This window comes from Hyposmocoma kahamanoa, unplaced genomic scaffold (assembly GCF_003589595.1).
Source record: "Hyposmocoma kahamanoa isolate Upper Pololo Valley unplaced genomic scaffold, ASM358959v1 81, whole genome shotgun sequence".
Lineage (NCBI taxonomy): Eukaryota > Metazoa > Arthropoda > Insecta > Lepidoptera > Cosmopterigidae > Hyposmocoma > Hyposmocoma kahamanoa.
This window is the reverse complement of record NW_020654080.1, coordinates 6,316,939-6,335,495: the sequence shown is the minus strand read 5'-3', so window position 1 is coordinate 6,335,495 and position 18,557 is coordinate 6,316,939. Positions and strand designations below refer to the sequence as shown.

Sequence of the window (18,557 nt, the reverse complement as noted above, 5' to 3'; positions counted from 1 at the left end):
ATCAAATAGCGAATGGTTCCGTGCGTGCGAGTCAAAGACACATTGGACACATGTTTTGTTTGACATTTTGACAAAGTTGTCACGATGTTTCCGAACGTTTTAGTTTTTAGCTAAGGTTTTTAGTCTATGTTTCTGAACTATATTAGGCAAACATTTCGTTACACGCAAAATTAGTTGCAATAATTTTCTCATATTTTCACATTTTGTACGTTAATAAAACTAATGATTTTTGTTATTGAAAAGCGATATAATGGAACGTGTTCCGTTTAAGGAGTGTGGCTCTGTTCTGAAATTTATCGTTTTTCTAACTAAAAACTTAGTGGAATGGTGTGTTTGTATAAATTTGCTTGATGGTTGCGGAGTAAATATTCATTGTTAACAAAAAAAGCACGACAAAGTGATGATGTCGGAGTATTACGACCAGTTTCATCGTTGGGAGCCCTTGGCTGAATTTCACTTCAATTTAGACGATTATGAGGACATGTACGACGATAATTACGTCTACTGCTTATGTAGCAGAGCATTTATTAGGTGAGTACGACATAAACATTTCCAGGGCACCTTGTTTTGTAAGTTGGTGCTAATAATTTAGACTCTTGATCATCCAATCATGTGTTGCACTTTAGCACGTGTTTATTTACACAATTCTTAACCATCCAATTCTTCGAGAAACTTGTACAAAAAAATACACTATTTTGCCCTCATGTCGTATTTTTGGTATGAAAATTCGTACTACATATTGTATAAGAATAAAAATTAACCAATTTTCTGGCTAGTTTTCTTTACCTAATTTCGATGGCTATTTTTATTATTTAAATTTTCTAGAATATTATCATGGAGCATTATTTAATATTCAAGTGTAATAACTTGAAATATTATTTAATACAGTAATATACTCGAGTACTTAAATAATAAAAATTGCCTACAAAATGGGGTAGATAAAACTAACCTGAAAATATAGACTTACTTTGGTCATAGGACATTTCGACCCCTCCTACATAAAGTATCGTATGTCGAAATTGCCCAGTTTACGTGGGAACGTTTTAAAGTTCTGAATTCACTGAAAGAGTGATCATCTAACCAATATCTAGTATTTATAATACTCGATGTGAGTAATGAGCTTTGACGATTCATTTCAGTAAATTCAGAATTTTAAAATGCTCCACTGTAAACTTGGCAATTTTGAAATACAATACTTTACGTAGGAGGGGTCGTCGTCGTTGTTCGTGCGTTTTACTATGTTGTATAATGGCTTTTTTACCACTTTTAATTTTACGTAGCCAAGGGTCTTGCTTTTAAAGCTTATTTTTACCATTTCAGAGATGGTGTTAAGACATACTATGTTGAAAAGGATGCAAGTGAGAGTGATATGGAGTTCCACAAAGATATACAGATGCAGGATTGGGAAGACCAGTCCCATGTGCATTTCTCACTTGATACTTCTTATAAAGTAAAATGCGAGGTTGGTAACTTTTCCCTCGTGCTTCATTATAGAAGTTGTTTATTCTTGGTGAAGATTATTTCTTAATCTACACACATATCATAAACCCTATATGGTGTGTTCAAAAACTGCAAATTACGACCAGCATAAAGATAAACAGTTTTGTTAGAACAAACTTCTTATCTGTGAAAATGTTAATTGCTTAATAATAACAACAAATTTGATTTTATTATTACATTCAAATTTCGAAAATCTCTGAAAAACAAAATAATTTGATTTGACCTCAATTCTAATACCAGTTGGCCAACTCTAGTTTGTCTTTGAATTTATAAAAACTACGGTTGCATAACATGCGTGAGAAAAGTTTTTATTTGCCGCCATTTCGCCAGTCGACAATTTATATTGCTTTACTTTAAACTTGATATTCCCACTATTCCTCAGCACTTGGCATAAAAATGTCTCAAATAATTTTTAAACAAGGAAAAACAATTCACCAAAAGCTTGATTGATGTTTTGTTACCGTGATTGCTGTGGTAGCATTATACATATATAAGTACATGAAGGGGAATCAAAGTTCACAAATATTTTTATTGGATTATTGATATATATATAAATTACTATAGGAGAATTTCTGACACTTAAACAACAACACTGAAAAAGTATAAAAAATAATCTTAAATATTTAGCCTTTAGGTATAAAGAATCATTTTAAATGAGATGACATTTTGAAATAGGTAGTGTTTTTTATAACAATAATATAATGTCATCTGCCAATTTATACATTTGCGTGAAGGTATCCTCTATTATTATTATTGTTAGGATGGCATATTCAGGACCTGTGCAACTGTACACCAATGTGATCTTCTACACACCCATGTTATTCACATAAACTCTTGTTAATTTAGCCTTACTTTAATAATAAGGATAAGTTTTTCACATCTTAAAATTCTACAGAAAGACGAAAATGCAAGCTGTTACTGCAGTGCATCACACACTGACAACTATTATTCTACAGACGAACATGACCCTGCTCAAAACCACTGCAGTTCTCATGCATTACAACCCAGTGACAGTGGTGCCGATCTCACATACCCTGATTACCAATCTGACAACACTAATCATGATAAACTTGAAAAGATGGATCAAGATTTCACCAACCAAAGTCTGGTAGAATCTAATGAAGATTACCTCTCAATAAACACTTGGGAAAAATTCTGGGCTGTCCATGGTGAAAGACTCATTTGGGCCTCATGGATAAAGAAATACAGTGACTACATAAATCCAGATTTTCTAGATGAAAACAACCATCTATTGATGGATGAAAAAAATATACCAAAGAAACAACACTCAGCAGACCTTATTTTCAATACTATTGAACAAACAAAACAGCAACAACCTGCTGAAAATGATATGAGGGAAAGGAAATTTTCATATGATTCTAAAGTTAATCCTTACAAGAAACGATTGTCCAATCAAAATTCTACTGAAAGAGGTGACAAGTATATTGAGAAATGCAACAAAGATGATGTGTTCGTACCTATAGGTAGGAGGCGATCTTGCTCTGAGCATGATAGAATGCTCAGTCCTAGAACATTGGCTGGAACAGACTCAATGACCAATGTAACTAAGATTACTCTGTCAAGTTACGACATATCATCTGGTCATGTCACATCTGAGTCTTCTCCTACTGATGATTATAGTGTAACATCCTCATCTTCTGACGACCCATCAAATGATCAAACAAGGATAGTAAATGTAAACGCTCCTTCAGAAGAACAAGATACAGATGAGTATTGGCAGTTTCTATGGAAAAAACATTTTGGAGAGCAATATGCTTTACACTACGCCAATTTTGTTGAGAGCCAAAATCAACTTTGTTATAAAAATGTACCAACAGTACAAGTTGTGGTAGTGCCTGAGAGTAAAGTTGAGGAAAAGGTGGGAGAAATTGAAGGTGAGAACAGTGAAGGTAATTCTCAAGAAATGCCTTCAGTTATTGAAATACAAGGTCAAGTTAATGACATGAAAATTGAAGACCGAAATACAAAGGTCGAAGGGACTATGAAAGAAAAAGCAACTGAAGTGATAGATTTTACGACAGGAGACAACAAAATTAAAGGTGAACAAATATCAAATGAAGAAAAAGAAACCAAAACAGAAAAGATCAGAACTCAAGAAAGAATTACGAAATATAAGAAACGAAACAAGAAAATTAATCTTGATAATCCCAGATACGTAGGCTCAGTAGGATATATATTACAAAATTTGTTGAAAGAAGAACAGGAAAAAGTCGGTACACAATCTGAAGTTTTAGAGGCAGGTGATGCGGATAGTGGTAAAAGTGAACCGACTGCTCAAGACATGGTAGATGGCGCTACTAATACACGTAAAGTACTTCAATCTGAGAGCAAGAGCGATTTTAGCCACTATAGCTACAATGAAGGAGATAATGACCCACCAGAGGAAAAAATGCTAAAGCTAAAAAGAAGGTACGATGTCCTATCTTATTTTTGTAGGTTTTGGCTTCTGTCCCACTGAAGTCAATTCTGCCAAGGAAAGATGTCTTTGCCCTCAGAGCCAAATTTAATTTATTATTACGTAAATAAAAGTGTAAAATTGTTTCAAAATAAAAGTGTTTCTTTTTCAGCCACGAACTTGATGAAGACGAAGAATCTGCAGAGAAGGTCAAAACAACTTTCGAGATAATGGGGTTTTGTTTACAAGAAGACAACATGCCTATTGGCCAAGTAGTGTACAGGAAGGGTAATAGAGCCTTGCGTCCTCCGCGTTCTAAAAAAATTGCATCTTTTAAGAAAACTTATTTTGATGATGATGGGAATCCTTATCAGATTGACCAGGTACGAAATTTCACATATAATTTCTTTAACATTTATTTAATTACGTGGAAAAACAGATTATTAATAATACAATTTCTTTTATTACCACAGGCAGATAGTCAAGAGGAAAGAGAAATGCAAACTGACGATGATTGCGTGGAAGTTAAATTTGATTATGATAAGGTATACACACCAATAGCAGGAACAGAATTTAAGAAACTCAATCAAAATCAAGAGACTGTTAATGAGAAACGAAACAGTACAGCATTAGAAGCGTCTAAAGTGCCATTTCCGGATGCAGAGACATCGTTTAGCGATTTCCAAGATGAAAGTGAACCAAAGCCTTTTGAGGGTGTTGTGGGGAGCATAGTGAAGCGTAGAAGGCGAGTAAAGAGAAACAGACTGGTCGATAACGACGGCGTTATTATCTCTGATATGCCACCTGAACTAGCAGGTGACCCTAAAATGAGAAAGTACTGGAGAAGAAGGCATTCGTTATTCCATAGGTAAGAAAATCATATACACTTTTGACATTATACTACATATATCATAGCTAAATTGCATAATGCAAATTTTTTACGTTAAACATTGATTAATTTTATTAATTCTTCGATTGCATTCTTAATGTCTCTATCATTTTAATAATATGGAATGTGTTCTCAGGGACAAATTTTGAATCAATATTTTTACGTTTATAGATTTGATGAAGGCATCAAGTTGGATAAAGAGAGTTGGTTCAGCGTAACTCCTGAGAATGTCGCGTGGCATATAGCAAATAAATGCGGATTCGATGTTGTTTTAGACGCCTTTTGTGGGGCAGGAGGGAATACTATACAGTTTGCAAAGACGTGCAAAAAAGGTTAGTACAATTCAATATTACAAAATGTCAACAAATGTTATTATTTTTTTATCACTCGTAAATATTAGTTATCACGTGTAGAAAAACCATAGGTGGTATTTTTATTACGATTGTACGGCCGTAGATGTAATATTTTTTTTTGTTAACGTGCTCGTACCCGCTAGAAGCCCGCCACCTCGCACTAAATTCGCGCAAATAAATATTTATTATTATAAAACTAACATAAATACTTACAGTCTTTATTTCATTTATCATTTTTCTTAAGATGTATCGTTGATACCATCGCGTACACAAATATAAAAGATTTTTGGTTTTATTCATATGTGAAGTCAAACAAAGTCTGCTAAAAAAATATTATTTATTTATATAGTATTATGGATAATCTTTAACGTTTTTAAGTCGAATTTTCCTTCTTAACTTTCCCGCACGTGTGATAAAAAAAAATAGTATGCCTCTTCACGCATTAACTGCAAACGTGCAGTGAATCTTAGCATTCTTATTGCCCTTGTGACACAATGTACTATAAAAACCTTGGCTTTCTTGTTTACTCGCCTCAAGTTCTTTGCCTTACAAATTTAATACAGTGAAAAAAATATTACAATATAAAAAAATTAAGGGGTGGTTACTTTCATGAGGAATAGATATAATGTTTTTATACTTTATAATGCACCAAGAACAAACGGCCGTATTGCTCAGTAATAATTCATGCCTTTCCACTGGCACTGGGCTAACAGAATTAATTAAAACTAAATTAAATAAAACTAAACTAAATTAATTAAACCATGGTTTTGCTTAAAATAGAATAAAGATATTTTAGGGCAAAACCACGTTTCGTACCCTTGGTATATAGTTCTAATAAAACCACATGTGATCATGTGTCAAAACTGCTTTTATAACACTAAAATCATAAGCAAATGAAATAAATAAATAAATACATGAAACAAATATGTGAAATGTTGAACTCCCCTATCTAGGCATAATATGTTATCGACTAATTTCGTTCATAGAATCTCCAAACCTCTCTCCTGAAAATTTGTCATTCTGGAGACGTGGCCTTATTACCTACACAAAGGGAGCTATTTGCCAACACGCAACAGAATCGTGTGCATATGATACAACATCTAGCATGCTGATGACAAATGATCTAACCTTCAATTAACATTATCGAAACATCGTTGTTAAACCTAATGCATTTTTTATATTATAGTGATAGCAGTGGACATAGACCCAGTAAAAATAGAAATGGCACAGCACAACGCACAAGTGTATGGTGTGGCAGATAGAATAGAATTTATAGTAGGAGACTTCTTTGAGTTGGCTCCTAGACTCTATGCGGACATGGTGTTTTTAAGTCCGCCGTGGGGTGGACCTAACTATTCTGAGGTATGTGACAATGTTTACTGTTAAGGGTAGATTCTTCACTACAACTCGCGTAAATTATCTACTCTTATGTAAGCTCGTTTCATGGAATGTAATGGCGGCGCTGTGAAACGCAAAAAAATTACACAATGTTTTGAGAGCCAGAGCATACTTAAACACAACTCAGTGACGTTATTATTACAGACTGCGTCAATGAAAACTGTACATTCGCATATCGAGTTCTTAGGTTTTCGCGATTGTTACACATAGGAAATTAAACTATTTTTCCGGATTTAAATCGTGTGTATTTTTATCGAGTTCTTAGGCTTTCGCGATTGTTATACATAGGAAATGAAACTATTTTTCCGGATTTTAATCGCGTATATTTATTTTTTCAAATTTTTTTTTCAAAGTTTTCTTTGTAAAATTAAAAATAAGGTATTTAATTAATAACTATAGTAACTATAGTGAAAAAATAGGGTGGTTTGCATCAATATTAGACATAACTGGTTGAAGACTGTACCACCTCAGTCAACCGTGACCATGGGACCTGTAAAGGGCCCGAAACGTCGGTTTGTTTGAAAAAACAAATATACGCTATTTAAATCCGGAAAAATAGTTTCATTTCCTACGTGTATATTTTTTTTTTTTCAAAAAAACCAACGGGTCCTTCTCAGGTCCCATGGTCACGGTTGACTGAGGTAGCCACCACCTCCTGTAAAGAGCCCGAAACTTTGGTTTGTTTGATAAAACAAATATACGCGATATACATTCGCACTTAACCGTTTCGAACCATTTTTATAAGGGGAGGTGAATTTATGATTAAATGCTTATGTCAGGTTTACGGCTTTCAGTCGAGACTGAAATTGCATTTCGCGTTCCGGAAAAAGTCGAGATTCTTTTTTTTTTAATATATAATAGACACACGCTTGGCCACAATCTCACCTGATGTTAAGCGACGATGTGACCGAATCTGGGCGGTCTCGAAAATACCGGGAAATACGAGACTTTCGAGACTATTTCAAAGTATTGTCCTCCTTGTCATAAAAAACGCATTTGAATTTTGGAACATACAGATATTGGCACCTAAAGTTTTTTTGTAAGAAAAATGTCGATTACGCTGATTTTGTTTAACAACAAAACTAAATAAGGTATTCAAAAACCGCTTAGGATATAAAAAAAAAACGCTTATAGAGGGTTGTTAATGATAAGGACGGCAGAGTAGATTTCCATACTTATAGGCTAGACGTTTAGGCAGTCAAAACTTGATATTTTAATCGAGTTCTTTAACTCAAATTGTAGAATCATTTATTTTTCTTTATTTATTTCATACATACATATACATATATTTACAGAACCATCCCAATACAATTAGTATAGCATTTTATAACATAGTCAATCACAAGACATAACTAAAAAAGAATCATTTTAAATTTTTATTGAATTGATATTCAATTATTTTTTGTGAAATTACTCTACTAGTTTGTTATAATTATTAATACAAAGATCGAACACCCAGAAAAAATTCCTTCGGTCCGGCCGGATTCGAACCGACGTTTTTAGCTTACCGTGCCAGACGCTATACCAACTAAGCCACGGAATGCATCAGCGGACCTCACGAATTTTTCTATGTGCTTGCGTCGTGTCTTTGTATTTGGTTTTTTCAACGACGTAGCGCCATCTATGAGAAATCTATGAAAGATTTATCATCCAGTTAGTACCTTTACAGTTACCAGTCCTGGCGAGAGATGTCGCTATTCGCTGTATTTTAAATTTTTATTGAATTGATATTCAATTATTTTTTGTGAAATTACTCCACTAGTTTGTTATAAGAATCATTTTTCAATTCTTTATGAAACTTTTTTCATTTTTATAGTGGGCACAAAATAAACAAAGGGTGTTTCGCGTGATTTCAGAGAGAGAAGTCCTGATTATATTACAATAGTTCTTCAGTCTGCACAAATTATACTAAGTGTACAGTGTTGTCATGTAAACGAGAATAAAAAAGGACAGTTGGTTTAGTAGGTTTTTAGTACTGTTTAATTACGTTACTAAGTCTCTGTATTCCCGAAACTGAAAACATCAGTTTCAACTCTCGAAAATGCCAGAAAATCGTCGAGACTCTCGAAATGTTCGAGTGATGACGGATGAATGGTTGAAAGATGCATACGTATTGTAGGCAAAGAAATGATCTACCCACCTCCCCTTTGTTTCCACTTTAAAAGATCGCTTTGACGCGAATTATAGTAGTAATAGTTGTTGTCCAATGGTAACACGGAAATCAACTTAGTACATCATCAGGCTGTGACTAACCAGTGTCACCTTAAAATCAGAGCAGACGCACAAAGACCGGCGACCAACACCAACTATTCAAAAACAACCCACGTCAGTGCCTTCGTCTGCCCCATTCTGGACATGTCAACTTACCCATCTAATATATAATAAACAATCTGTTGTGATAGTCACTGTTTTCGGCGCTGACCTTTGCCTTTACACGTTTTAGAACAAAGAATACGACATAGAAGTGATGCTGGAGCCTCGGCCGGCGTCGGAACTGATGAGAGTGGCACGACAAATAAACACCAACGTGACCTTGTATCTGCCCAGGAATACTCGATCTGATCAGGTGAGTTTTTTAAAGTTTATTGTATTTATTTTTAAAGCCTGTATTAGTCCTATATTGGAGTCCCTTGTTGGGCGCCATTTTTAATTTGTATAAATTTGCTCTTATTCCTACAAAATGCATTAACAGTATGTGCACAATTTCATTTAGCGTTACCTGTATATACTGTCGTACTGTTTGTCGTCTGTTTAAAGGTAAAACCACATAAGTGACATTTTCCACAAAAAGTTTTTAGTTTATATAGCTATGGTAAGAAAATCACTATTTTTCTGCACGTGAAACTCAATAGCAAAAAAAGCTATAAACTTAATAAGAGTTTTATCTGCAGAAAGATGGTGAATTTCTTACAACTGATACATAATTTGGAGATTTTTTTGTGAAAATGTCACATATGTGGTTTATCCTTTAAGCAGACTATATTTACGACGTTAACTTTTTCAAATGTATGTTTTTTTTTTGTATGACGGAAAAGAAATCTTAAAATTGATTTATGACATTTTTGTTCCAGATTTTAGCCTTAGCTAAAGAAGCAAGGGGATCTGTAGAAGTAGAACAAAGTTATCTCGACAAGAGATTTGTGGCGATTACTGCTTATTTCTATTAAAACACATTCTTAAATCATTTAGCTTCCATATTTCAATGTCTTTTCGCGATGAAACGCCTCATAGTTGAGAGCTATACAATCCGTATGCTTCCTAGAGGGCACACTATAAAGGCTTAACCGTGATATAGCGAATTAGAGTGTACTTAAGACAATATCCTGATTGCATATGTGAATTCGATGCAGGCACAATTGCAGTACAACTGCTGACTGGTTGTATTAACGACTGCACACTAACTGCAAGATAAGTGGCATGCGGGGCAGCAGTCGCATCGACTGCACATAAACAGTACTATTGCGGCGGATTTCGTTAAGCGCACTCCATCTGCATATACCCTTACCATCTGCACAAGGAGTGTACTCTTGTTTTTATGCACGGTCCATTTAACGCTCATACTGATATAATAATGGTGATGCCCATAAATAAAACGACGTTTTTACGTTACAATTACGTTTTACCTCAGAAATGGGTAAAAACTCCATCAAACGGCCCGGGTTTTAATTGGATTTCTGCCCAAAATCGTGGGCAGGATCGAATCATCATCGAATACGGTACTTGGTGTAATTCCATGCTTATTACCAATTTCAATGTAAAAAATCTTTTTATATATAATATCTACCCTGTGGATTCTCACTAATAAAGATGCACATTACGATTTCATTTCTATAAAGATCGATTCAAGTGCTTACGATTTAACGGCATTTGTTTCGATTTATATCAATGCGATTTTCAATCACTCCATTCAATAGAAATGCAAATCGAACCGTCTAGATCAGAAAGCAATAAACATTTTGTCATAATATCATTCCATTTGAACAAAACAAATATTTAGCTGTTAATAGGTTTTGCCCTCGATTTCGGGCGTTCATAGTTTTAACCTTATTTAAACCCGGCGTTAACAAAGCGCTGGATTAAAACCTGGGCGCTTGTCCATTTCTGTTGTACGTACGTTTTTGTACAATAATACATAAAAATACAGCTATCCTCTTTGAGCTTTATCCCAACTTCCCACGATGGCAACTGGGCTCGCTAAAAATACCTTATTTATATGCTAATAAACTAAGCAGGTGAAGAGACCTGACAGAAAGATAAAAGTAAACGGCTATTTTAAATTTCCCTATTTATGTAACCACATTATAATATGTGCAATAAAATAACGTGCAAAAATAACAGATATAACTTTAATATTTGCCTATTGCTACAAACATATTATTTATGTACGTACTTGCACCTGCCCCCGTAGCATGGCTTCGCTAATAGTTGCGGTGCGCTCGACAAAATTGAAATAAGCGCGCGCTACTGGCTATCTAAATTAGATCTAATTGAGACAGCTAATAGCGCGCGCTTATTTCAATTTTATCGCGCGTGTCGCGACTATCATGCGTAGCCATGAATCTACAGTTAAATTTCGTACTACTATATTTACAAAACGTAATTAACAGTAAATAGAATTTTTAACCTAATAATAATAAATAAAGGTATAATTTTTTTTATAAAAAAAAGAACTCGAATATTTGTAGAATCTACTATCTACTTGCCAAGTTTTATTGTAGTCGGTTTACGGAACGAGGGTGAAATCCAATAAACCGGATCCATCCCCTAATTTGCCACCCTTATAGATGGAATATTTTCTTCAAATCATAATGGGACCACTACTGAAGTACCACCTTTCCAACAAAAAAAAACAGTCATCGGAATCTGTTCACAAATGTAGGATTAATAGTGTAACATACACAAAAAAAAATAGAGTCACCACGATTTATTTCTTTCTGTTAGCACTTTTTAATTTTCCATATTCATTTGGGATTTTTCGTAAGGCTCAATTTGTATTGCGGCGGAACGGAATGGAATCGAATTTTTGTAACGATATTGTACATAGCATAATGAACTTTATAGTCAATTTTGTAACGTACAAACTACGAACTATGGTACTAGCCAAAATCTTCCGCGGAATGCGGGAGCGATTATGCTATGCACAATATCGTTACAAAAATTCGCTTTCATTCCGTTCCGCCACAATATAAATGAGCCTATGGTTTTTTTGGACCTCCAGTTGGAATGGTGGGCAGTTGGGACAAAGCCTCGCTTTAGATTACTAAAACAAAGAATGACTGAATATTCGCTCCTATGAGTGAATACTATACTATATACTGCAATACGCTACCGTCTACTTGTGTAGTTTTTTCCACGTATTGGATAATTAAATTCTGTACTTTAATCTGTATAAGAATGTTTGATAGACTTTTGTAATAATCAATACTGTAATCAACAGGCATGAAACTCGTATGATTAGTCAAATTTATATCTAAGACCATTGCCAAATTATTACATCAAAACTTAACTAAATTAGTATTAATTTTTATTTAACAACTATTGCACTTTCTTAACATTACAAGGCGGTATTAAACTGAATGGCAATGACCCCTTGTGAAGTCTTTTTTTTGTACAGTCACAAGCACGTTAAGCTTGACACTTTGACCTTGGGACAGTACTAATCGTAGGGGTAATAGAGCTGAATTTAAGTGTTGAATGCCAAGCTTGCTTGACGTACTCTTGACCTTGTAGAGTCAAAAACACATCAAGCTCGACACTTTGAACTTTGAGCAGTTCTAATCGCAGAGATTATGGAGTTGAATTTAAGTCTTAAATGCCAAGTTTGACGTGCTCTTGATCTTGTAGTCAATAAAACACATCAAGCATGACACTTTTGATTTTGGGCAGTACTAATCGCAGAGATAGAAATAATAGAGTTGAGTTTAAGTCTTAATTACCAAGCTTGACGTGCTCTTGACGCTATAAGTGCTTGTATTGATTTAAGATTATCGCTCAAGTATATATTTAAGTAAAACGTTGTATTAGTAAAACGCAATTTAAACACAAAATATCTATTTATAAATCGTGCCAAAGCATTAGAGTCTTTCAATAATATTTTTCTTCATATACTAATCTTCATTATAGTGTTATTTTATATATAAAATGTCCTTCTATATAATAATTATAACTGTTTATATGCGTAACAAAACTGAAATAATATAAGTAAATAACCGACTGTTTATGATACCTATACCTACAAAAACCTTTTGATACTTAAGGGCCGTTTATATTAGGCTATTCTTTGTGTGGTCATTTTGCGCAACAGTTTAGCATAGTTGGTTAATTAATCAACTTCCCTTAGTCAGTGACTAAGAGTGAGAGTAAACCAATCCTTTCTATGTAAAAAATTGTAAGCCCAAATTCACTACTTTACAGAAAAATGTTTTAATATATGAATCAATAATGAAGGAATTAAATGGTAATTTCCAGGTTAGTTTTCTCTACCTAATTTCGGTGGCAATATTTGTTATTGAAGTATTCGAGTATATTATCGTGAAATATTAAAAAATATTTCAGGATACTACACTCGAATATTAGGTACAGTAGGTAAGTACGTAAACTTCATAACAATATTCCAGAATATTTAAATAATAAATATTGCCACCGTAATTAAATAGAGAAAACTAACTTGAAAGTTTCCCTAAAATGAGCATAATACCTGCAAGCCTCGAGGTATTGCAGTTAAATTTGTGTCCTACTTGTTGTTTTTCTATACTTTATAATTTTACTGCTGAGTATCATAGACCTCTATCATACTAAATTCATAAATCACACAAAAATAAAGTGATTAATAAAAAATGCACCTATTTTAGTGGCTTACAATAGATTACGCAGGGAAACGTCTTCACACATTGTAATTAGCATAATTTAAATGGGGCTTCAATATTTATCAACATAGTTCTGTAGCTTTCCAAAAGCTGTAAAACATAATATTGATATTCGTCAACAATGTGTCTTTAAAGTTTAATGTCACTCTAAACACTGTTTAGACCTTTATATCTTGGCGACGCTGAACCGTTATAGCTCTAATAAGACAGTATTACAACGCATTTCCATTATGCAAGTAGCTAAACTCTACGTTACAAGTTACGAATATGGCATTAACCACGCTTATGAACGCACAAGCGGCTTGAACCGGTCACACCGACGCGATGCGCATATCTTTTCGCTTTTATTACATGGACGTAAAGCTTTTTTTTACTGAAAGCGAGTGTGTTGACTCCTTAAATCTCCATGCAGATTTTTGCGCAATGGAAATGTACCATTAATTTTTTTTTCAACACAAATATATTGCATTCGCCTCGTGTTCAGCGCGGCCTAGGCATTTCTAATCAAATATCCATGTCTTTATGAAAAATATTTGCATTTTATTTTGTATTTTCAGTCTCTTTGCTTGTTGCACTTTGTAATTTGTGATATATAACGCCTTAACAACTTATCTGTGTCTAAAAATGTTAGTGAAAATTAGAATTTAGCGTTTAATATGATGAAAAATACCCATTTATATAGTCCATTTGTTTAGGTACTTAACTAAATGTAAACAATCTTGATACATCTTTTTATTGAAACACATGCTTTACGAATCAATAGGTACAAAAATAGACATGCAATTTCATATGAAGCTAAGTATTTGTATTTTGTATTTGAAGGTAAGGGAAAATCATTTTATAAATGTATATTTCATTAAATAGACATCTCAAGATTGTTTACATTTATTTAAGTACCTACCTAAACAGAAGGACTATAGTAATAATCATAATTGGTGACGATTGTATTGAGCATGTCGCCCTCTTTAGAATAATTACTATAATTATACTCGCACAGCAAAGACCTATGATTATTTAGCAATTTATGTTTGAACATGGAGAATAGCCACTTAGCACACTGAAATTAGAATAATGCACGTACATGGCTTTCTGGCTCCTTTACCCTGTGGTAAGTCCCCGAAGAAAAGGCGGAAAGCCTCGTCGTGTCCCGAGGGCGGAGGCTAAGCCGGCACCATAGCGTTGCTCCGAGCACATGTTATAGTGTTAAAAAGGCAACTCGCCTAGACTCTTGGTGTAATGTCGCCACGTTGTAGCTTTTCTGATAAATTTCGACCATTGTAAATATACGCAAGAAACTTTTTAAGTATGCGGTTTTGTCAATTAAAATTATTATTAATAATAGTAACAGCATTATGAAGTAAACATTTTTTATTAAGCTTCATTTACAAGCAAAGTGGTTATTTTCATAGCGCAAAGACAGTTGATCAAAACTACACACAGTATTTAAGTGTGGAATATAACGAAAAATAACCTTAGCATGTTGAAACAAGCACGTCTATAAATGGGTCTTTATTGCTAAAATTTTTATGTATGTAGGTACCATTGTATGTGGCACTTTTTTGCTGGTAGTAAAAGTGTTGAATGCAAGTGGAATAGCTTATTTGTGGACACACAGATAAGTATGCTATGGTTGTAATTTTATGGATAGCATTTGTTGTAATTACGTAGAACTTGTGTGAATAAATGTTGTGATTTCTGTAAATAACTGTTATTATATAAACAGTGCATTATCACCAATTTTTTGTTTTATTTTAAAGCTAAAAATACCTATTATACAGTCATCAGCTTGCTAAACCGAGGCTTCAGGAGGCGAGTCAGTAGCTTGCTAAACCGTTAGTTGTTGATGAGACGAAAGATGTGTCAGAATCGTATCTAATGGGACGCTGGGGTCTCTGCCTACCCGAAGGGAAAGGACGTGCAGTATATCGTTCTTAATAACACCTATTTAAAATTTGCTATCAAAATAAACAGCTTGCCAACTTACGAAGAAAAGCTGTTTCTGCAATCAATAGTGCCAGACTAAATGCTTCCTGTTCTGCACAAATGTGTTAACCCACAGAAAATCGTAAAATGAGTTATGAATGCAGTCTTATACCTTGTAATATAAAGTTTAATATTCTTTTCAGTAATATATTTAAAAAAAATCGTAGTAATTGTTAAATAAAAAAATTGTTTTCACAAAATCTGGTTCGTCTCATAGGCGAATTTCGCAAAAATGTGTTCTGTGTGGTTAAACCATAGGCGAATTAAAACACATATCTTTCAACGTGGTTTGAAACGATTTAGTTTAAGTAAAGATATAGATTCTGAAACTGAGGGTTGGCCGATGAGAATAATCCTTTTACTGTTAAAATAAGAATTTGGCTAATGGCGCTCTTTCGAGATATTTATTGCGAAAACTGAAGCTTAATTGGTTTATTTCAATCTAGAAGAAAAGGAATGAAGGCGAATGTGAGTAAGCCGATGGCGATGGTAATTGAAAGGGATAAAAGTGGAAAAATGGGGAAAGATTGGTAGCGAGAGGGTACAAAAGGTGAAAGAATTTGTGTAGAATATATTTTATGTAAAGAAGGAGGCAAACAAGCAGGCGAGCCACTTGATGGGAGGTGGTCAAAGTCGCCCAAGGACATTTGCAACATCAAATGAGCTGCCTATGCGTTGCCAGCCTTTTAGAGCCCTGTAAACACGCTTTTGAAGAATCCCATGTCATAGCACAAAGGAAATACTTCAGGGGGAAGATTATTCCACGTGTTGCAGGTTGGCGGGAAATGTGATGGTGGAAACGAGACGGTGGCACCAGTTCGAAAAGTTCTTCGGAGCACTCCCCCTTGTAAAGACAGTAAAACACGCACAGAGAGCCAACGTCTATAGGCTAAGGGGCTCCATACCGTCTGCGAGTTTGTGATCATCGACAATACGAACCGCCCTACGTTGGATGGAGTCAAGAGAGTCAAGCTGGTATTTGGGAGCTCCTGTCAAGAGATGCGAGCAATACTGCATATGAGATCGTACTTGTGTTTTATAAAACAAAAGTAAGTGACCTGGTGAGAACTAGGTACTGCTACGAGCTTTTTAGAAGCCATTTTGGCTTTGCTCTCCAAATGACCCCGGAACTGGACTTCGTTCATGATGTCGAGTCCAAGTATACCAATACTCTTAGAGCTGGTAAGGACAAAAGGATAAAGGTGTTCTGGAACTTTGGCGCTATTACAAATGGACATTTTTAGCGGTGAACGCGCACACTCGTGTCTTTGCGGGGTTAATTTTGACAAGATTCTGTCGACCTCTTTCTGAGACCTGCTCCAAAGAAGTCTCGATTTTGGACAAAAGTTGCAATCTGTTTTGTTCCGCTTGCTTTTATATATTGTGTGAGCATTGTCTCCGAGCACAATCCGTCCACAGCAACTTTTAAGCCCTGCTCAGACAAGAAGCTGGCGATCCAAGTGCCTTTTGGAAGCCCGTAAGATGGTAGGTTCGATAGTAGTGCCTTGTGGCAGACTCGGGTCAGCTCACGGCCATTGCTTCCCCCTTGCTCTCGATGGCAGCTGTTCATTGGTGCCTGAGATGCAAGATCACCAGCACTACGACCGCGGCTATATTAATAAGAATTGGTTAGTGTGATGATATTGAACGGAAAGTAATAATCGAAATCAGGTAAATGGAGCTCTGTATGCCTTTATGGGTGGCCAGAACGTGTCAAGAAAGTGCGGGTTCCAACTCTGGTGTACGGTGGAGAGTATTGTGTGACAGAAGAAGCATGAAATTAAGGTAAATGCTGTTAGTATAAGAGCTTTCAATAGTACCCCCGATTGTTACTGGTCAAAGAAGGTCTATTGATTATTGAAAACAAAACACGTTGACTGACAAAAATAAAACTACTGTTACTTGGTTTAATACGTGATCACTATGAAAACGTGATTTCTCAGCTTTTGCAAGGATTAAGTGACACTTTATGGTACTTGGTAAAAATGTGTTAACCACCCTTGACATATAAAGTAATAATTTTGTTGATATATCGAATTTTGCATAAACCATTATCGTTTAATTACTAATCATAAGTTTGTTAACTTAAAAAAATAAAAAACTGATCGTAATGCTTACTTCGTTATAAATCTTTTGATATATAATTTAAACTTCATTAATTAAATGAGTAATGACAAATAGTTGCCAAAAATCTTTAACACTCAATATCTCGAAACTGTCATTTTGCGGGTTAACTCATTTATGCAGAACACGGCCCAAATACTATTGTTTGATGAAAGATAACTGTTCTTTGTTGAGCTTTAGTAGATAATCGGACTAACTTCTACTAGTCTCCTAGAGAAATAAAACACATCAGTAAGAAATACCCTTTATATTCTAGGACTGGAATCACATAGAATGTTTGACATTACCTATTTGGTTTCAAATTCGTTTGAATTTGAAGAAACAAAAATTTCTTTTCAACATTACAGTTGGTTTTTATTTGCAATACAGTTTTTAACACAAAAATCTTTGAATTGTATCTACTATTTTATCTGATAGCATTATAAGTAAGTAAAAGTAAGAATCATTTATTCGTTCATTTTCACCCATCATGTAGTCTAGATACTATAACACTATTGACTACATGTATTGTATAACAAAATTAAATTGCAATTTGTAGTTACAATGTTTTTTATTCAATTACGAACTAATACATATATGATAACACCATGTAACACGATTTTTGTTTCAATATCATTTTTTAATTGGTTTCAACATGAATAAACTTTATTTCTCTGCAAAAATCTTGCTTTTGTGGTCAGGACGACGAAGTTGCAATTGCGTACCATTAAGGAATAGAGATGGGAAACTGCTTTTTTTTTGTGTTGTGATTTTTTAAAAAGCGTGCTTTTTTAAATGCATTTCACTTAAACGCTTTTTAGTCTGAAACTTACAAAATTGTTTAGAAAAACGTTTAAGCGCATAGACTTGTTACTGTTAAAAAAAGCTTGCAACATTGTGTTGATAGCGAAAAGCAAGAGTAGACCACTAAAGGTTTTAAAATAAGGAAGTTTATTTGTAAAACATGAGTTTTATTTTTATTTATAAAATTATTATTCATTCATTGATCAATTAATTTGTTTAGGAAACATAGATGGCGGGACTTGAAA

At 34.4% G+C, this 18,557-nt stretch overlaps 1 protein-coding gene across 1 annotated transcript; it reads left to right on the top strand.

The window, feature by feature from the left end:
* The first annotated feature begins 403 nt into the window (after positions 1 to 403).
* On the top strand, positions 404 to 10,954 carry LOC113234136 (trimethylguanosine synthase). The gene is made up of 10 exons (XM_026469401.1): positions 404 to 531; positions 1,321 to 1,462; positions 2,396 to 3,490; positions 3,638 to 3,930; positions 4,089 to 4,299; positions 4,390 to 4,784; positions 4,977 to 5,137; positions 6,345 to 6,520; positions 9,000 to 9,122; positions 9,628 to 10,954. The coding sequence occupies exons 1-10, from the start codon at positions 404 to 406 to the stop codon at positions 9,721 to 9,723; spliced, it is 2,820 nt and encodes a 939-aa protein (XP_026325186.1). The 3' UTR covers positions 9,724 to 10,954.
* Positions 10,955 to 18,557: the final 7,603 nt, after the last annotated feature.